At 46.0% G+C, this 21,985-nt stretch overlaps 1 protein-coding gene across 1 annotated transcript in view; it reads right to left on the bottom strand.

Annotated features, from left to right (window-relative positions):
* zbtb46 (zinc finger and BTB domain containing 46) overlaps positions 1 to 21,985 on the bottom strand; it is a 64,260-nt gene that overhangs the window by 7,130 nt on the left and 35,145 nt on the right. The window contains exons 4-5 of the mRNA XM_073470061.1: positions 5,392 to 5,673; positions 258 to 583 (exon numbers count right to left, since the gene is read on the bottom strand). Of these exons, the coding sequence (XP_073326162.1) occupies positions 258 to 583; positions 5,392 to 5,673 (608 nt within the window). The remainder of the gene's footprint in view (positions 1 to 257; positions 584 to 5,391; positions 5,674 to 21,985) is intronic.

Here is a 21,985-nt window from a genome sequence, read left to right as displayed (position 1 = left end):
AGAGAGGGGTTGAGAGATGCGTGTTAAAAAATACCCCATTAATCTCCACTAAACCCTACCCCACCCTCCCTCCATAGTGCTGGTCATTTTCTATTCTCCACAACCTCAACCCCCCTCAGTGTGTGTGCAGAAAACAGGGTGAAGCTGCCCCCTGGATGCTTCTCTCCACTCACTCGCACAAACTTTTATCTGACTGGAGAAGCGCTACCCAGAGAACAGCCTCCGCCCTGGAGATGAGCCAGGCTCTGTGCGCTTACCTCAGGCAGGGTGGAGGGCTCCGGGCCCTCGGGGGCCTCTTCCACTTCCATGTCCAACCCTTCTGAGCGCAGTGGGGGTGCCCCAGCCCGCAGACCGGGGGACTCCAGGGGCCAAGGCTCAGAGGGGTGCAGTGGCGTGGGTGGAGTGGGTGGGCAGTATGCTGATGTTGATGATGGCGGTAGTGGTGGTGATGGTGGAAGATGAGGAAGAAGAAGAGGAAGAGGAGGAGGAGGAGGAGGAGAGGAGCCAGCCCCCTGTTTGTTATGAATAGTGGCCCCCGTGGCCCCTGGCCGGAGCGTGCTGCAGTAGTTGTTGGAGCGGAGCCCTGAGGAGCACAGGAAACGAGTCTCACCCACCCACTCACGTACAACTGCAACTCTGCTAGCAGCTGGCCACCAGAACACAACGGGAGAGAGTGGGCAGGGGGGCACACAGAGGCTGCCAGTGCTACACTATCAAACACTATGGAGAGGGGGAGGAAGAAAAACTCTGAAGTTTCACTTTCCACCAGCCGAGGGGAAAGGGTTAGGGCTTCTCTCTTTCTCTCTCTTTTTCTTTCGCTCCTCTGCTCTCCTTCTCCTTCCACCCACATGCGTGCGCAGAGGATGGCAGCGTGTGTGTGTATGTTTTGTGTGAGAGAGTGTGTGCATGTGCTGTGTGAGCGAGTAAAATGCATATAAGGAGAAGGCTTGAGGATCCTCTGGAGCGTGGAGGGAGATTGTTTTGGAGAGGAGCCATCTTGCAGCTCAAGTGAAGACTTTTTGTACACGCAGGGTAAAGGACGACTGCATCGACCATGTAGGATGTTTACCAGCAACAAGTTAAGGCACGCTGGATAAAGAATTTCAAATTTCTTCTTTCACTCTCCATTACTATTCACACAGAGGCTCCTTTTCTGCTGCATTAATATCAACATTCGCTGCCACTCGGGGTGCATCTCGTTTTCTTATGAATCAAAGTTTAATGTGCAGGTTATTCTCGATGGTGTGTGTGCGTACATGAGTATGTGCGAGTGTGGGCAGTTTTTTGGGGAATGTCTCCAGAGATATGCAGTGGGTTAGCCATTCATTGCCCTCCTCTGCACAACGGACAGAATCACACAACCATGAGGCTCGACCATGGACGGATTCCTGGAATGTTAAACTACCGCGCCCGACACTCCCCACTCCCACTTACTGAGAACACACACAAATGCTTCACTCCCCATCTCCTCTTCCCCCCGGATCCCACCAGTGATGGGAGGAACAACACTCAGAGGGAAATGGAGACAGAGAGTAAAGTGATGAGCTACAGGTGAAACGGAGCCGCTCATTAGCAAATGCTGTTCTGGCTGCGGAACACCCCCCCCCCCCCCCACCACCACCACCACCACCACCACCACCACCACCACCAACTATGTCGACTGGGTTAAACAGTCTCTTCCTGACGAATTCCAACATACGAGTGTAATTTTTTGCAATCTTGTCACACTGAGTTTAATATTGCAGCCATGTCTGGCAGGCTGTAAAGAACACAAATAACAGCAGGCTGACTCAGTGCACAGCGACAAGAGTAAAAAAGATAGAAAGAAGAAAAATACACAAAGGCAGAGAAACTGAATCACCGCGTCCTCTCCTCCACCTGCCGTCAGAATGCGGTCAAGAACAATTAGGTCTGTTTTGGCTTCAGGGAAGCAATTACTGTAAGGTGATTGACCGATTGCCAATAGCTAATCAACCAAAACTTGGTAAGTCTGTTTGGAGGAAATAGTCAGATAGGATTGGTGTTCTCCAAGGCCGCTTGGTGAAAAAGCCCCGTTAGCAGTTTTATTCCACTTTTATTCTTTAAAAAAATATGATGGAGGGAGGGAAGAGAGGGAAAGCAATTCTTAAAGTGGAGCAGGGCTGAGTGATACATCAATATTATATCTTTATCGTGATATGAGATTTTGGATATCATTACATCGTGGAATGGTGTCTTTTCCTGCTTCTAACGGCTGCATTACAGTGAATGTAATTTTTTGTCTTACAGACTGTTCTCCTTGTTCTAATACTTGCCCACTTTGTCATTACATCTACATTACTACATTTTAGTATTCATCAGAAATCTCATTGTCTTAATATTTTCCTTCGTAGTCAAACCCACAATATTGTCACAACTTCAATATCAAGGTATTTGGTCACAAATATTGTGATACTTATTTTGTCGCTCAGTCCTAGCATTTATGGAGCGCCTTTAAGGAGATTTCACAATATCGAGATGTATATTGTGTATCATGATACAGCCTAAAATAGTTTAAAAAAACGACAGATCGACAAAATGTGTGTCACAAAGATCATAAAACCTGTGGAGAGTAGCTATAGAGCCACTAGGAGCTACAGTACAATACAGTGTGAGTCACTTTTCAATAGTAGATGTGAAGTGATGAGAGCCGCCAGTGAAGGGAAAAGTTCAATAATGTCAGTATGATCCCTATACTTAATTGGATGTTCTTTATAGCCGGTTTGCTATGGCAGTGTGGACAGGTGCGCACTGCACAGGGATGGTCCGGCAAAATCCATTGTCTGGCATTGACTGTCTGACGCACAAAGGGGGTAGTGGGGCCAAATCCCAATGATCTTAATTGGATTTAGGAGGCTGATTGACAAACAGACCGGTTCCACTGTATTTTGGCATTCGACATGATAGGAGGATGTGGACGTAGCCGCGCATTTCAATCGCGAGCCCTGTCAATAAGGTGAGGGCCGGACCAGAATGCAACGTGAGAGAGTGGTATTCAGTGGTTAAACTGTGACATCGATTCTCAGTTTGGGCTGATTTTGGATGTATGAATCTTTAGGAGAAACATGTTTTATTAAGGAGTCAATTATACAGAAACGAGAGAACGAGAGACAGAGGAAGACGGAGAGAGGGAGGGAGGCAGGGAGGGAGGGAGGAGACGGAAGCTCTAAGTCGAGGCCTTTTGCTGATACCCAGTGGTCTCCCTTGAATTGGGCCAGGTGACCTTGCTCTACCTCCTCTCGGCCTAGATCAATACTTTCCCAGGATTTTAAACCAACATACTTTGATGCTCCACAGCTGAAGTAAAAGAGGGGGAAAGAGACAGGAGTGAGACAAATAAGGAGGAGCTGCAGGAGCCGGCCAGAATGGGAGGGAGCGAGGAAGAGTGTGAGGGATGAGTGTTAAGGAGGGGTGAAGGAGAAATGGATGAAGGGAGGGAGGGATGGATGGCGTGAGGGGGAGTACAGGAGGGAGAAAAGGACAGGAAGGATGTTAAGCAGGGGTGAAGGAGAAGCAGGGAGGAGGGGGAAACAGGGCTGAATGGAGGAAGGGAGGGAGGCAGGGAGCAGCGATCTGTCAAACCATGCAGACTTATCCTCCGCCCAGTAATCTGAGGTACAGTGTTTGTTTATCTTCTGTCCTCATTTAGGCACAGGGACAGACCCGGGGAGGGAGGGGAGCTTGTTGGCCATCTCGACAAGCCCATTTCCCCAACCCCTATTGTGTAGAGAATTCAAAATAGGGTTTGGCTAACCAAAAACCACCTCCTTGGTGACGGCTGAAACACAGCTATAAGAGTCATTCAGCGTGTGTTTTTTTTCACTATGCAGAGAGCAAACGATTAACATTCTCTGAATTCTCTAAATTTCCTATTCATATAGTCAAGGCTGGGTGTATCTGTGCAGCGTGAGCACGTATCAAAAAGCCTCTCTTCTCTTTTCTGGAGCTTGTGAGGCTGTCTATCTGTGCTGTGACAGCATCTGATTCCGCTCTTTAAGCCAACAGAAACATCTCAATCCCACACACTTAACACTTGCACAAAAGGGGTGATGTGATGTGACGTGCGTTCGCGAGCGCGAATGTGCAACCGCGAACGTGCGTTTTGCTCTATTCAGTCTCGGCCCCGTCTTTTATTTTGTAGGTGAGTGGGGCTCAGCTCAAAAGGCGCGACTATGCTCCGAGTTGTACCCTTCCTTTGCTTTTCTTCCGCTCACAAAAACAGGCAGAACTCAGGACAAAAGATCCAATTACTAGCCGGTAAAAGCAAAGAAACACAAACACACGAATTGCGCACACACACACACAGACACAAATGTGCCCACGCGGACATGGACTCGAGCAAATATACGCTCACGCTGGCACACACACACATGTAGACACACTGACAGTTTAACACCCTCACTGAAGGCAAAAAAAAACTGAGCGAACGCAGAAGAAATCTCTTGTTAACGTGGGCAAATTAAGCACAAACAAGGATTTTTGATATTATCATGATCAGAAAATGGCTCATTCTAAAGGAACAAGTGGAAAAAAGAGTTGTTTTACTTCTTACGTGGTGAAATATTCAGACAGTCAAAAAGGGCAGAACAGTCGTTGATGGCTTAACACACTTGAGCATCGAAGTATTCACAAACACTCGTGCAAAATCACAAAAAAATAAACTCGAATAAAGGTTAAATTTCTATTGTTTGCTGTTATTTGCAATCATCACATTTGACCATCACATGTTTTAGGGACACAATTTTCAAAACTCCACTTATTTTGAAGGTGCTTTCCACAGGATGCGGAGGTTTGTGCCGTCGATGAGCAGAGCAAATTGCTCGGTCGTTATTGGTGCTGAAGTACGGTGAAGTCAATAATATGTGAACAGTTGCTGCAGTTCTGTTGTGTTATTTTGCTGCTGTGAAATGCAGCCGTGGACCCACTGATACGCACAAAGAAACTGTCACATAAAACCAAACAAATTTTCTCACGACAGCGAGAGCGATCCCAGCAAAATGTTCTCTCACTGAGTCACCGCTGACTAGTCATCACTGGCATCGCCACACAAACCTTTTACACACTCAAGTGGCACCACACGCACACACGCACACACGCACACACACATGCGTTCAGAGTTATCCAAATACAGTGGCTGATGAGGGAAAATACTCTGCAGAGGAAGAGGATACTCATGTCAAAAGCGGTCAAGCCTGTATGTTTTATGTCTCACAGGTGACCACATGAGCAGGTACTCAAAAATACACTAGTAGAGTCGAAGCAGTTTGTGTTGGAAGTCATGATGAAGCATGTGGCTGGCTGGGTGTGAGTGTGTGAGTGTGTGTGTGTGTGTAACAATCAGTGTGAGCACACTGTTAGTAAATAGTGACTTACAAGACAGGGAGTGTGCTCCTTTGGGCAGGTACTCATACAGCAAGGGGTTATCATCTCCCATCATCTCAGCCCGCAGTGACAGCAGGCTGTTCTTACTCATCAGCGCCGCCTTCAGATTGGCTACGGATGAGATCGCTCCGCCCCCTGCTCCTCCCCCGGCCTCCTCCGATTCGTTGGGACCCAGGTAGCTGGGCTCTGTGGTTAGAGCCTCTTCCTGTTTGAGGAAGAAGTCGAGGCGTTCGCCGCGGCTGTCTGAGCTGTTGGGTTCGGTCACGTCTGCCCCTGAAGAGAGATGAAGTAAGAGAGCGTGGGTTAGACTCTACTGTCCCTCTGCAACCATCACCAAAATGTTTTTGTGACACAACACAAATTAAAGCGGAGGAATTGAAGTAGGTGGTGAGGGACAAAACATTTCACACAGCAGTGTTTCAAACTAATTTGAGGGATTACATGTGTCTCCATAGGCTGAAAATCCTGCCCCTCTCGGATTTGTCAAAGCGGATAAAAGAGGATGGTGGTCAAACTAATAAACCCTGACATTGTACTTGAATAGTTGTGGTTTTGTCAATGTAAAGATTTGACCTGACAGTGACAGCAGCTTGAGTGAAAAATACAATAAAAACATCACATTAAAATCAACTCTTTCCTCTCAGCCGAGTCATCGCTTACACCCAGTGTTTTCGGTAGCAACTACCAGCGCGTCACCGCTCTGAATCATCTCCCTCTCTCCTCAACTCCCTAACATACCTCATCATCACCAGTCAACAAAAATACAGGGAGATCATAAGGAGACAGAGAGAAAGGCAGACACAGACGTGGTGTGTGCGCGCGCTATGTCTGCGTGAGTGTGTTTAGCCGTCAGCGTCGTTGAAAGCGGAGTGTGTAGAGAAGCTGTCAGCAGCAGACATGTCGCTGGAGGTTCCACTGTAGATCTACAAGACTGTCAGACCACACTGCTGACGACAGCTTCGCTCAACACACACAAGCGCGGGCACAAAAAAAAACACACATTCATTGCCTCCTAATTGACATTTAACTGATGACAGGTTGCTTTCTCTAACAAAGACGCAGACAAAAATACACACCACGCACATCACAGGCTCAGAGACTTTGAAAGAATGGCTTGTCTACACCTAAAACAAACACGACTTCTGAGCGCTAATGCAGACTTGTGTGTTGCCTTAAGGGGAGGTGTGTGCGCATAATTACGTGTGATTGTTCTGGACAGAAACCTTCTGACATCCTAATATATAAGGCTACCGTCGCACAAAGCGCATGCGGTGACAGCTGAAATCACACTTAAAGCTAATGGGGAATAAACAAAGTGGAGACAAGAATCAGGGGTGATGCGGGGGCACGGAGAACAGAGGAGGGTGGAGAAACACAATGGAAGCCAGAGAACAAAATCGCCCTGTTGTCCATTTTAACTACAGTCAGGTAGTGCTAAGTGTTCCCTGTGCAGCCCGGTGCTCATCTGCTGCAGGGGGAGTCAAGGTGACAGAGACAGTAGTTTGCCTCCACGTCTGGAATACCGATGGGTGTGCAGCCTCTTCGCAGCCTTCCTGGGTCAATGTTGACCACTCTGTCTCGCACACACACACACACACGCACATACCGTCAGTCATTTTTCATGCTCAGTATAGATAAATGATCACAGGCCAGATGGATGGATACGCGCTCTGTATGCACGGCCGCGCGTACGGGCGAAGATCTGTATGGTGTAGAGATACGAGTGAGATATTGAGGACGGAGGGACGGAGATGGGACGCGGCAGATAAGAGTGACATACATACGAAATAATCAGCGGCCATCAAACTGCTCACAGAGGAAGATATAAAAAGAGGAGATAAAGTAGGAGGAATGAAGAAAGAAGAGAGGAGGCACGGACGGAGAGAGAAAGAGAAATAAAGGCAGGGGAGTGTAGAAGCGGGGGTGTTGAGCTGTGGAGGAAGATACACACAAAACACACACGCACGCATCCACGCACACCCACGCCCCAGCTGCAAACACACTCACTTACTCACACACACACACACACACACACACAAACACACACAAAGTTAATTAAGGTGGGGGTGTAGGGGTTGGCGCAAGGGGCATGAGGTGCAGGAATTCATTAGAGCTCTGCCCCCTCCTTCAGTGGGCAGCCCAGCAGCCACAGGAGTCAATCAATAACATAGATCTGCTGTGGGCCAACAACAAACACGCACACACACACACACATACACGCGCGCAAAGACACACACTCGTGCGCACGTATATGGAGAAAGGAGAGGCAGACAAATGGAAGGAGAGGAAGCGAAGGGGAGAGAGAGAAAAGAGGGTCACCTCTGACCCCCATCTCCCTCCACTCATCTGTTCATTGGACGAGTGAACGACCCCTGACCACTTTTCCCAGCATCCCCTGGACACGTGCATCCACAGATGGAACATGTCCGCCCTCCTCACAGTCATACAGTAACAATGCTTCAGTCACACGGCGCAGATTCATTGGCAGAGTTGTGGGAAAGCTTTGCGATTTCCTCGCACATGACAGACAAAATTCTGAAAATGCGTGTAATTAATATCTGTGTTTTACTCATTAAGGACTCGCTCAGACAACATACAGTCTCCCGCTCTCCGAGGATTCATACCTCAGACTATGCGTGAGATATTAGAAATTAGTATTCAGCTGACCACAAACAGGCTTCTGCGCCAAATAATCGGGAATATACCACATAATCCTCCTTCACTTATGTAAGCTTTATCGGGCCCTGCATTGCTGGTGTCTTACTTAAACCTCATCCTGTTCCGACAGATAAAATCATTTACCACACCAGAAACAGTCGCACCTAATCCCATGCACGCAGCTTATGGATTTCATCATACGTGCGCCGGGTTTTGCTGAGGATTTGTAGACACACATATTGTGGTGTCTTTCAAAGGCAATAGGTTTATCTGGAGTTTTAGAGACACAGCGGTTACATCATTCTTTTGTGCACATATGCTGAGTGTTAACGTACCGGTTGTCATGAGACAACCTATGAATTTCAATAGCATGGGGAATATGGCTTTGAATTGCATGGTCAGACACGAAAAACAATAGCGTTTTCCACGTCTTTTTTTCCCCAGTCCTTTCTTCTGCCTTTACAATGCAGTGGTCTCTGTACAGTGAAGGGAATTTTCATTTTCCCCTTCATAAAAGAGTCCGAATAATTTAGATTTCTGCTTTCTGAAGAGATACTCCGTTTAATTTGGTTGCCATGGTAGCCCGGCACCCTTGGCTTCAACATTTATGCTAAATAAAACCCCCTTTTAAAAAGGAGAGACAAATATGTGGAAATGGTGGTTCTCTTTGTTCGTGTGTGTGTTTGCATTCGCGTGCGTGTGCGCGCGTGAGCGATGCTGCGAGCTATGTGGGGGCTTGAGTGGGAAAAGGCAAAGGCGGAATAAGACTTGCCGCGGAATAAAAGATGTGTGTGTTGAACTATACTTCAAATGTGTCGTGAGGGATACTGCATTTATCATCCATTGAGAGAGTTACAGCTAATGGATAGAAGATACAGTTTTATGTGCTGTGGTTGGAGGCTGCACTGTATATCTGAGTGAAGTGTCTGTGTGTGTATGTGTGTTTCAAAAGGGGAGTTGTGTTATTAGAGAGCGCACTTTGACGCAGCAAAGAGGAGGAGAGAGAAGGCCTGAAAAGGGAGGGAGGGGTCAGCTGACCCGGTTTGACCCCTGATCTTCTGTTCTGATTGTGCTCAAGGAGTGTGTCCGTGCGTCCGTGCGTGCGTGTGTTTCGCCTCTAAATGAAGTCAAACGCTGTTCTGTGAGTTTCCATTTATATAAAAAAAAAAAAAAGCAGGTTTTTGATAAATAAATGGATGAATAAACATAAATTACTCTACGTGTGTACGCACACACGACCTGGCCATTGATGGACACACTCCTCTAACACCTCCAGTCACTCACACACACACACACACACACATACACACACACCACACCTTCAAATCAACAGAGACAGTAGCCAAACACAATGGAGAGAAAAAGTCCAGGGTGGTTAAGCAACGAGTTACTGAGGCTTGTCGACCACAAGAGAGCTGTCAGAGAAGAAAGTAGGGCTTGTGTGCATGTTTGAGTATGGGTGTGCAAACAAAGGAGAAAGACTCTCTCACTGTGTATCTTTGTGTGTGTGTCTGTGTGTGCATGTGTGTGCGTGTGTGACAGAGAAAGACACAGAAAGAAGTCATGCCCCAAGTCGGCCTGGTTAATGGCTCGTCCAGCCCGGGGTTGAAGAGGACAAGGCATTACAAGAGCCGCGCTGCCACATGACTCTGTCTGCGTGACGTTACGGCGACATGTTTCCAAACAAGAACAGACAAACCCGCTCCTTCACCTTTATTTCAACAAACAGCTCCGCACACTGTACATGTGATTAGTGTGTGTTTGTCCTGGAGTGGACAAAGAGGGGAGGGAAGGTGGAACTTGCTTCCTCAGCATGCCAGAGTTTGAGAGGGTAAAAAAGTAATTTCAGCCGAGAAGGGGGAGTGAGGCACTAAAACAGCTCAAGAATTCAGAGGCAATTTAAAAAGCAGTGTGGGAGAGGGGAATGAAAAAAATGCTGGGTTAAAAAGGAGGGAGGATGGAAAGTAAAAGAGGTTGTTATTCTCTCTCCCTCTCTCTTTCTCTCTGTCTTCCTCTCTCTCACTCGCTCTCTCTCTCTGTTGTTTTTAGGGACTAGCCGGGCCACAACCTCTAGGAGAGATAGGGAAGGGTGGGTGGTGGTGGTGGTGGTGGTGGTGGGGTGTGTGTGGATAGGGAGGGCAAGCATAAATCAAGCAGAGCCTGAAGGCTTTAGAGGAGGGAGGGACGGAGGGAAGAGAGTGGTAAAAGACAGGGAGGAGAGAGAGAGAGGGAGATGATGGTGCTGGTGGTGATGGTGGTACTGCTGGGGGCTCGGAGAAAAGAGAGAGTGTGGGTGGAGGGGAGGAGAGGAGAGGAGAGAAGAGAAGAGGAGCACAGCGATTGCAAGAGTGGTGGGGTGAGAGGTGGACGGTGGGGTGATGGAGTGTGGGTGGGTGGGTGAGTGAAGGGGGAGTGAGGAGAGGTGAGGGGGAGGTTACAGAGGCTGTGGGAAGGAGGGGAGGGATGGGTGACTATTGACGGTGGGGGTGAGTGAGTGTGGAAGAGTGCGTCTACAGTATAAGCCTGCTAAATTTGAAAATGCACGTTTTCCTCTACGTTTTGGCCCACTGACAACACTGTGCTGCTGTTTCTGACACCTAAAACGAAGCTTTCTTTCGAAAAAGCAGTATCAGAACAATGTGAGTGTGCTGGAAGATGTACGCTGCACCTCAGAGATATACTATTAAACACGTGTGCAGGAAGGGCTGCACACATCAGGCTTACCGTCTCATTAACAATATCGTAACCTGCCACCATGATTTTTTTTTTTACATTCACACTTTGCAAAATTGGAAGATATTGCCGTGTCAACCAAGGCTGATCTGCTGCCTGCTGGATATACTGTAGGCTGCTAGAGGCCTGGTCACACTAGAAAGTGGCCCCGGTTTGAAGGCTAGCTGACAAGCTAACTGCCAGCCTGGCTAGCACTGGTCAGTCACCAGATCTCTTCTTTAATTTATTCTACATCTTCTGTAGTGACTCTTTTCATTTTGTTGTTGATTGCTTTAATTTATCCTTAATTATTTATATGTATTTTGAATTTGCGATTTTACAAATGATTGTACTCAGGTAAACAGGTCATCACAACAAAACAAAAAAATAACTTTAATATGACTATGGTGAAACAAAGTCAAGCTTTACCAGTCATACACCTAGGTTACATGTAATCCTACTGCTAACAGAGTATGTTGCTTGATAACAGTAATTTTGTTGAGCTAGAGCTGAAGTTATCAACATTCCCCAGTGATGTCTTCAAAATAATAAGCAAACAGCCAGATATAGCTCAGTAGCAAGGCCAACATAAAATGTTGCGCTGAGTCATTCTGCTGCTGTGTGGCATTACAAGCTGTACCCATTGCCGTACCACCTGACAACAGAGCGCCTTTTTTCGCCAGGCTGTGAGACACCTCAACTCTTCCTCAGCACCATCAAAAAATAGTAATTTTCTAAATCCGACCCAGGGAGACGCAACAAGAAAACGATATAAAAATAGCCGATCTTCTCACCGATGGTCTCATTTGCTTATGTATGTCATATATAGAGAGGCATATTAAATAAAGACTGTTTCATAACCAGTTTAATCATTTTAGTATGTTTAATAAAGAGTCACATAAGTTGTGGAAAAGGTGGATTAGAAAGCCTGCAAGTGAATTTGACTGGTCGGTAATTGGAAAATAAGTGCGCACCAATTTTTCAAAAGATGTTTTTGTACTGTTGCATCCAGTCTCATAACTGTCTGCGATACCTTCCTCTTTTGTACAACAGTTTTTACTGTGACAGAGAAGGTTAAATGGAAGTGGACTTTCATTCAACTTTGTGTTTAATCCTCTCATTTTAAATGTCAATATCACGCTATCAAACAACATGACATCTCAGCACATTTGGTTTGCTTTCATGACCGGTGAGCCAATTATTATTTTATGCTCATTCTGACAACAGAAGCAGAAAAATATGTCAAAGAATAGAAATAACCATGAGTCCTGCTGTATTAGAACACATCAAGAGGTGACGGACTTAACCTGGCTGTGTCTGTGCCACTGTTTACCAGATGTTGGCAGCAATGCACAGCAAAACGGACATCAAGGAACAGATTCTTCAAGTTTCCAATTGTCGCTTTTCTGCGTGGATGGAGATCCCTGTGAAAATACCATGAAAATGCTAGTGTGGTCACGAGTCCCTTTTCGAAATTAGCCGCCTTGGTGCGGACGTAGTCTGAGTGAGCAAGTGAATGAGTGAAGGAAGGGAGGGAAAGAGGGAGCGGTGAGTGCGTGGGGGATGGAGGATTGCAGGGCTCAAGGTAATCTGGGGAGTTAATGCAGCTTAGAGGGACTGAGAGGAGTGGGAGGGAGGTAGAGAGAGAGAGAGAGAGAGAGAGAGGGGGAGTGATGGCAGAGAGAGGAGAGAGAATATAAAAATAATAGGGTCAGCAGGGAAAGAGAGGGAGAGAGGAATAAATGAAGATGTATCAGAAACAAAAGCCGGAGCAACTGAGGGGGGAGAAAAAGAGAGCGAGTACGGGGAGTGTAAAAGCTGGCGAGATAGGAGAGTGGAAGGGGGTGGGGAGGGGGGGAGCGAGCCGAGTGTGAGATAAAGAGTGGGCTAATGAAAGGTAGGGTGAGGCTGAGCGAGTTGGCGGGTAGGAGGGAAGTCAACAGCGAGAGAGAAAGAGAGCGGGGGAGAGGTCTGCATGGGGAAAGAATGCTGGGTGGGGAAGGAAGGCAGACACGCAGGGCTTTGTGCTAAAAGCAAAGAGAGAGAGATGGAGAGATTGGGAGGGAGAGAGAGAGAGAGAGAGAGAGGTTATGTCTTGGCTTTATGCACAGGGGAGGAACTGGTGAGCGGGCACGTGCCCAAAAGCCCCGTCCAGCCTAGTCCAGGGTCGTATTTGAAGGGTGAGGTGGGAGAGAAAGAGAGAGGTTGAGAGGAGGGATAATGGAAAGTGGAGGAGGAAACGACAAAGACTCTGGGTGGGGATGCTGGACAGAGCCTGTGGGTTATTGGTGTGTGGGTTAACACACTCTCCGACTCACACTGACCAGCTCACAAGCTCCAGGCAAGTAACAAGCCATAATTACTTCTTTACTGCTCCCTGGAAATGAATTAGACGAGTTTAACAACCAGTCAAAGTTGGCAAAATCAACTTATTTCCAGCTGGACATTCTGGAGCGGATTACTAAACTATTAATGAGAACAGGAAGCTAAATGCTACGACACATGAAATTTGAATTTGTTCAGTCAAGATGCACGACTGAGTGTCTCAGCCCAGTTGGCATTTTACATTTCTGCAAACCACGGATACCTTCAAATTCATACATTTCACATGACACATCATATCAACATTTCTACAATACTTGTCATGTTCAGATTACATGTATATGAGCGCTTATCATGTCAAGAGATGAATGGTATGATGCTGGTGTGACTGCGAGGCGATGTGGCTGTCAAACTATTGACGTCAACATTTGTAGACGTGAAACCACTGGATATTTTTAACGACACGTCTGGGCAATTTTGCGTCCTGTTTGTGGCGACAGAACAAGGTCAGCCAAGGTCAAAACATGATCTTTTCCTAACCAGAACCAAGTGGATTTTGTGCCTAAACCTAACCAGACCATAAACACAATGTTGTCACATCATATATTGAAAATGGATAGCAAAGAAATGAAAAGTTTCAACATATCCCTGGTTGGCATATCTCCAGCTTAAAGGAGACCTGTTGTGCTTTTTCATTTTTGTCCTTTCGTTCAGTATTTTATATACTTTCTTGTGCATGTAAAAGATCTTTAAAATGAAAAAGGTCAAAGTCTGCACCAACAGAAGCTCCTCTCTCCCACAGAAGACACTGTTCCTGAAATGTCTCGTCAGTTGTCTCGCCTTTAATTCTTTGTGACATCACATTACATCACGGAGTCACACATTTGCATAATTTATACCTAGCGGCTAGTTTGGCACTTACGAACTGATTTAGCACAGCTGCTCTGTAGTGGTTAGCGGCGCTGGCTCAGGCATGTGTGAGCTGACCAATCACAGGAGACTGGGTATTCAGGAGGCGGGGCCTTTTAAGAGACCAGAGCTAAAACAGAGCGTTTCAGACAGAGGGGGGATACAGTGCTGCAGCTCTGGACAGTATGAGAAAACCGAAGCATGTAAACATATTCTAGTAGTAGCCCAAAATAAAATTATGAAACTGAAAATGAGCATAATACATCTCCTTCAAGCCTTCTACTGTCATGCGAAGTACACCTTCAAGTTGCCAATTGCATGTGTTGAACATGTCCGAGTAAACAGACCCAATACAGGAAACATTTCCAGTCTGGGGTGACCTGTTAGTCGAATGGACAAGGCGCATTTCACATAACCTCAGTGCCCCCGGTTTGGTTCCACTTGTTGAATGATACATCCCCCTCTCTCTCCTCTTGTTTCCTGTATGCCACCACGCTGTGGTGTCACTGTGGTGTCAAAATGCCAAAAATGACCATGGAATGAATCAGTTGGACCCACTGCACCAGCAGATTCTTGCACTTTAAGAGCATAAGACTTACAGATAGATGACTTGCTTTGTTGTGCAGCATGAGACCTCTAATAACTCCAATGTCCTCAAAAATGTTTCACTTCTGACTGTTTGACTCTTTCAGTCTTGTTAAGATGAACAAATGCTGTGCAGACCAACCGCTCAAGAGCCCCCCCATCAAGCGGCTGCCTGACAAATGTACAAAAAGACAACACATGAAGACGTACATCGCAAACACACCCGAGTCACACCAGGCAAGCAGAGAGCAGATGAACAGCACAAGAGGTCCCTCCACAAACAGTCGATGTCACTGTGCTCCCTCCACAGGGCGGGGAGCATTGGGTGTTTCGTGTTTTCTATAGAGCATTAGTGTGTTGTCAGGCCGCCCAGTGACCAGAGAGTACGAGAGCTATTGCCCCTCTCCCCTCTCCCCACTCATCTCTCCCATCTTATAACATTAAGACTGTGCCTCTCTGTGCTTGTATCCTTGGCAACCTGCCTCCAACAATGGAGAGAGCTCTGGCCTCAGCATGGGAGGAGGATGGTGCCATGGAGAGGAAAAGCAAGGGCGAGGGAGATAGAGGGAGATGGAAAACTGGCAGACAGGCTGGACAGAAAGGGAGAGTGAAGGAACAAGTCGCAGTGTTTGTCGCGCACAGACGCAGCAGGTCAAAATGAGGTAACGGAGCGAAGGGTTAAACGGGGGAAGGAAACGAGACAGATGAGATGTGGATGAGGGAGCCAAACCTGTGCAAGCTGCGAGCTTAGTGTTAGTGGATCAGTGGTGATCTGTGTCACTCTTGAGCTGATAGAAGTTGGATGAATGTCAAGATCAAGGCAGGACAGATCTGGACGTTGAACCTCACTCAACTCCACGAGCCTCTCAGCAGCCTGTGAGGATGCCACGGAAATAGACGCAGTTCGACGCAGATTATTCCATAAATCAGAGTTCTGGCAGTGCAGCCATCATGGAGCTGATTGTGCGCACTGATCATGAACATCCAAGTCTGTTTTTATGGGTTTGAAATTTCTTGTTTTCAAACTTTACAAATCCCTACAAGTGATTCATTAAAAAACTAATTAAAGGACAAGTGCACCCAAAAATGAAAATTCAGTCATTATCTACTCTCTCCTATGCTGATAGAAAGTTGGGGGAAGTTTAATATTCCCCAAAACATTTCCGAAGCTTCACAGCAAAACAGTATTGCAGCATTCTCCTAAACAATGGAAGTAGATGGGGACTTTAAAATGTAAAAAAACAACTTGAAATGGATCCATACAGCTCATCCGGCAAGAATGAAGTCCTGAGATACCAAGTTGATTTGAAAAGACTACAGGGTGTAAGAATATTTACACCCTTGATGCATGGTCAAGCTCCTGCACCCTTAGATGCTGTGCGCTAATGCTTTTAGTTTAGCAGCTACAGTCAAGATTTCAACTTTAAAAAGGTTATAAATAATTTACTCTCAAATCAGTTTGGTATCTCAGGGCTTCCAGAGACTGCGGATTACACTGGATGTAGCCATTTTATGTTTTTTTTAGTTGTTTTTCTACATTTTAAAACAAGTCCCCATCTACTTCAGTTGTTTAGGAGAATGCTACAACTGTATTGCTGGAAAAACATCACCATCTGCATGAAGGTGAGTAGATATGGACTGAATTTTCATTTTTGGGTGAACTTCTCCTTTTCAAACACACAATTTAGAGAGATATTTGTCTGCAAAACCATAATTGTTCAGGGAACCACACTGTTCTGCAGGGGGAAACCATGAGTGACAAGAGAAAACAAATGCCACAGCATGCTTCCTCCATGACTATGATACAAGTATAAGAGGTAAGAGCAGAAATCACGCTGTGCGGACAGAGGGGAAAACCACAGCGAGGGAGGCGTGCATATAGAGGGACTGTGTTCATCTTCTCTTCCCCCACTGCAGCCTAGCTGAGCCATTGAGATTAATTGCTTATGATCAAATCAGCTGAAGCTGTGCAAATTAAAGAGCGGGCCCCAGCCCCACCCCTCCTCCCTCACCTCCACAACATCTCCCACCCACCCCCGAGCCAGCCAGAGCCGGTGGACAGTGCGTGTGATGAGCCCCGGCGCTTATTCAAAGCTACAAACGTGTCATTTCCTCTTTCCCCGGAGAGGAACATAGAGCTCAGAAAAGGGCTCGAAATGGACCGAGGGGTCGGTCAAATAGTGCAGGCGTGTGCACACACATACAGTACATGGACACACACATGCACGCACAGAGAGAGAGAGAGAGAGAGACCGAGAGAGAGAGAGAGAGAGAGAGAGAGAGAGAGAGAGAAGTCAGCGCCCTGAGCAGAGCTGCTGATATCTCACCCCACTTCTCAAAACTGCTCCTCTCTCTCCCTCTCTGACTCTCTCATTAAGAAGCCATTAGAGAGAAGGGCAGCGTGAGACCACATGACCCCTTCCTAACCCCTGTTACACACCCCTGGAAGGGAGGGAGGAGTAGGATCAGGGAGGGAGGGAAGGATAGTGAAAGGGGAGGTAGAGAAGGTTAAGAGGGTGAAAGGGAGAGATGGGGTAAAGGAGGAAAAGTTGAACATGTAGGAGTTTGGGCAATGAGCAAAAAATTGAAAAAGGGTGAGCAGTGTAAGATCAAACAAAAAAACCCCCCCACAGGGACAGAAGGACAGACGCGCAGCAGAAATATCTGAAATTATGTTTTGGAATTTAATTCTTTCTTAAATATCTGTCCGTGCAAGGAATGCCAACGCAGTTTCTGGTGTCCTTCTACGTCTACCTTCATGAAAATTATACACAAACTTGTGTTTGCACTGCAACAAGGTGACATTATGTCAGATCTTCTTCACTAATAGAACATTTTACGAATCAGTACTACCAGATGATTAGATGCGCTGTTTGCACAGAGCTCAGTGGAAGCATAGCGAGGACGAAAACACGTTAGATAGAGGAGGTATGCATGAGTCAGAATGGAAGAGAGAGGTAGAGAGGCGTGTGATAAGTATGCAGTGACTTTAGGAGAAGGGGATAATTTGGGAGTGGAGGGGAAGACGGCTAGGCTGCTTCCTTAGTCGGACACAGGAATGTAAGAGCGGGCGGATCCCAGTGTGTGCGTGCATGCATTTCTATGTGTATGTGTGTGTTTGTGTGCCAGACAGGAATCCCTAACCCCCACAGACTCCGGCTCCACTTATCAAGGCCTGAACACAGGGGTATGGAGGGGGAGAGGGTGGAGAGAGGGTGTCCTGCGCTATCAAATCCACCTCTTACCCCCAATGCTCCCTGTCTCCTCTCCTCTACAACACACACATACACACATACACACACACACACGTACATCTACACACAGAGACACACACTTAAACCTTGAAGCTGGATGTCTCTGAGGCCAGAGGGACTATGGGAAGGCCAAACAGTCTAACCACGAAAAGAAAAAAAAAATGCCAGGGTCACAGACAATTACACCATGTACACATGCAAACACACACACACTGTCTCTCTCTACCTCTCTATCTATCTCACATGCTTTCCCACACTCACACACACACACACTTAGAAGAAACTCTGTCACCCTCTTTTACTTTTTCTCAACCTTCAAGCGCTGTCTCTCATTCACTCTGAATTCACACGAGGGCCCCTTAAAGTTTTTTTTTTCCCCCCTCAGGTCACATCTATCCTCAACTGGGGAGTTACTGTTAATACCAAAACTACGGGTCGCCCTGTTGTGGGAGGTCCCACCTGAAGCAAGCTAGATTCAGAGATACCGAATTACGAGGAAGAGGGATGGGGGCAGAGGAGGGAGATAGAGGTAGTGGAAAGGATATCAAATGGATCAGATGAAGCAAGAGCTGAAAAGAGAGAGGTGGAAGATGGTGGAAACAATGAGGAGTGTGGGTAGGCAGGTGATCTGGGGCAAAGGGGTTGAGGGAGAGAAGGGGGGGCTGAGGGAATAAAGGAGAGTTTGGCCTCTTTTTGTTAAACTAGCATTATGTTTAAAGACGACGAACAGAGGATATAGGAGACAAAGACCTGACATTACTTCCTGGCTAGCTGGCTAGAAACGTGAATCATGTTCCTGAGAATTTCTATTGTAGCTGCTGTGATAAGAATTTAAACACATTGTGATTTTAACAATGATTTCAGTCATATAGTGTAAAAAAAAAACACACCCTTTAGCACCAAAACATCCACTTACTTCTATTATATGTTTTTACAGTCTTAAATGTTCCATTTGAATATGTTCATATCATCATACACGCATCACTGACATTATATGTATATCCTGCTCACTGTACATAATTCATAGCATGACTCATAATCCAAAAATGAGTCATAAGTATTATCAACAAGACTTCTTGTTGTTTTCACATAATACCAATATTTCTAAATTCCCATGTGATGAAATTTGTTTACTCTAAAATAATGCAGATAGAATAGAGCAAAATGAAAGTCACTACCAGACTGGGTACAAAAGTTTTTCTCAATACAGGAGAGTGAATATGATCTGAGGGGTGTTAAGTTTACTGTACAAAAAGCATAAAATGTAAGTAAATGTATGCTCTTCAAACCTACGTATGATGTATATATAGCATATAATGTGTGTAATCCATTCACCCCACGTACACATATTCATTCAGTATTTATGTCTTCGAACTACTTCTATTGCTTCATTGCACCACTTTATACATAATCAGACTTTTATTGTGTATACTTTTATACTATTGGCCATTGGTGATTTTAATCTGCACCGACCCTCTTCTACCTGCTATTGTGAAGTACACCTCTGACCATTCATATTTCTTTGGTCTTTATCATTCTTTAAACCTCTCATCAGCCCAGGTAATTCCTCTGTTGTCTCTTCAGGGCTGCTCTATTGGGCTATGTGCCATTACTGCTGTTGTCACTGTTAATGGTGCTGTTATGATATGGTGGCAATATATTATCAACAATTGTTGTCATTATTAGTGCTGTTATAATAACAGTAATGATACATCAGTATTGCTGTTATTTTTGATTTTATTGATATTATTGTATCTTCACGCTAATTACCTTTTCCTCTCTTGTGTTTGTCTCCTTATGTTTTATTTTTGTTTTCTTCTGTGGGCCGTAAAGCACTTTGGATCAACTGAGTTATGTGTAAAGTGCTATATAAATAAAGTTGAGTTGAGTTCTTGTTGTCCACGTTCCTCACTGTATGTCTATTTCTGTGACATAAATTCCTTGTATGCGTAAACATACTTGGCAAAAAAAGCTGATTTTGATCTGACTATGATTTGCATAAAAAAAAACTACAGTTTCCATGGTGTTTGTGTATATTTGTTTACATGTCAACTGTTTCTCACTTCTCTTTCCTTGTCTATTTATTTGTCTCTTTCTATGCTTCTATGTTCTCTTATCTAAAGGAGAAAAAACACCCAAGTTATTTAAAGTTGAAATGGCAAATAGTGCCTATATTTACATATCCAGATACGAAACAATGTGTTTCAGGTTTCCTGGCGAATTTAAGTCCGATAGTCACTCTCTCTTAGCTCTATTTTAGGACTCCACTTACTTTTGAACTATCTGGCTCTTAAGTTTCTAAATTCTCTGCTGTGTTCACCCGCTAGACGCTAAATGTGTCTACAGGTCGGTGCTGCTAAAAGAATCTAAAGGGTTCTGAAGGGCCGGGGGGAGCTTTTTCTGCAAGTTCGTCACTGTGTGTGACTCCTTTCTCATTACACCTGAACACAACCTGGAAGTTCCGGTTTTAAACAAACAAACAGGAGCTCACACATCGCAAGAAGGAAGTGTGACCCACAGCCCTGTCTTTATTTGAAGCCCACAGACTCAATGTGAAACCACACACACACACCCACACACCCACACACCCACACACCCACACGCGGCAGATGAGTCAAAACAGAAGTGACAGCGTGAATTGACGGGATGGTGAGGAAGGTCCAAACAGACGGAGGGAAGGAGGGATAGAGGAGAGAAGGAGGGGACAAATAGTTGTGAAGGACAGATAGTGGCTTCCAGGACTGTCTCAGCGCCTCTACAACTATCAAACCCGAAAAGAAGCACACACACACACACACACGCACACACGCACACACGCACACACACACACACACACACACACACACACACACACACACACACACACTCTTGTATGTACACAGCCCAAGCCATAATTGTCCCCTGTGGTGATTTTGGCCTCTCCCTCCTGGTTTCTCATTGCTGTTGGCCAACTCTTCTGTATCTTTAACACTTTCTTTTTTTCCTCTTTTCAAAAGGAGGAGGGGCGTTTTTTTTGTCACAAGAGAAGGAATGAGGGATGAAGGAGACAGAGAGGTCTAAAGGAAGGAGGTGTGGAGGGGTGTGACGGCGGAAAGAGGGAATGAAGGGAAGGAGGGAAAAGGAGAGAATGAATGTGTAAGAGGAAGGGAGACTTTGCCCTCCAGCGGGAACACTCCCACGATTGTGTGTACATGTGTGTGTGTGTGTGTGTGTGTGTGTGTGTGTGTGTGTGTGTGTGTGTGTGTGTGTGTGTGTGTGTGTGTGTGTGCGAGCTGCGCCTCGGCCAAACCGACACACCCACAGGCTGTAGACCTCTATATCCTGTTCGGGTTGTCCGTTTGTCCAAACATCATGCGCCCCTCCTCCCCTCCTTCTCTCTCCCCCCCTCCTCCTCCTCTTCCTCGTCTCTCCCCTTTTCTAACTGGTCTGACGGGGGTAGAGGCCGCCGAGGGAGTGGGTACAGTAAATAGAACAAAGCCACCTTTCTAAAATAAACAGACCGGGAAAGAGGAACTTCAGGTTGACTGAAAATGAGAGAGAAACACGGGCCCCAGAGTCCAGCCACAGGTTTTACTGTAAAGCACTTTTTTTTAAACTCTGCAGGAAAGTTACAGTTTCTACTTCTTCCTGTCGATCAGTCTGACACTGTATCTATCTGTCTCGCTCTCAGTCTTTCTCACACACACACTTTACTAAGCTCAATATCCCGGCTGCTTGCGCTCGACTAACTCTTAGTGAATGCTGGGTACAGTGTGACACATAAGCCACAGTGAGCAGTGCTGCCAGGCTCACGGCTACAGGGCCCATTACTGGCTATCAGATCACTGGAGAAGAGAGGAGAGAGGCATCCTAGCTCGCATCACATCATATCTCCATCTCGTATCTCCAAAAGAGGAGCCTCGTCATGGATCTCCCACCGAAGAGGAGGCGGAGGAGGCCTCGCTCATGTGTAACGCTCAGTGGTTTTTATTTCTAAAAGGATATTCCATGAAAAACTACCTTGACTTTTTGAAAGAAGCAGGTGGGTTTAAAACAATTCTTGGCAAGGTTTTAGGGTGCTTTCACCTCTAACCTGTTTGGTTCAGTTAAAATGTACCCTGGTGCGTTTTTTCTGGTAAGTGTGCTTCATTTGCCGCGGTGTGAAA

The sequence above is a fragment of the Pagrus major genome, chromosome 7, assembly GCF_040436345.1.
Source record: "Pagrus major chromosome 7, Pma_NU_1.0".
Lineage (NCBI taxonomy): Eukaryota > Metazoa > Chordata > Actinopteri > Spariformes > Sparidae > Pagrus > Pagrus major.
This window is presented reverse-complemented; position numbering and strand designations above follow the sequence as displayed.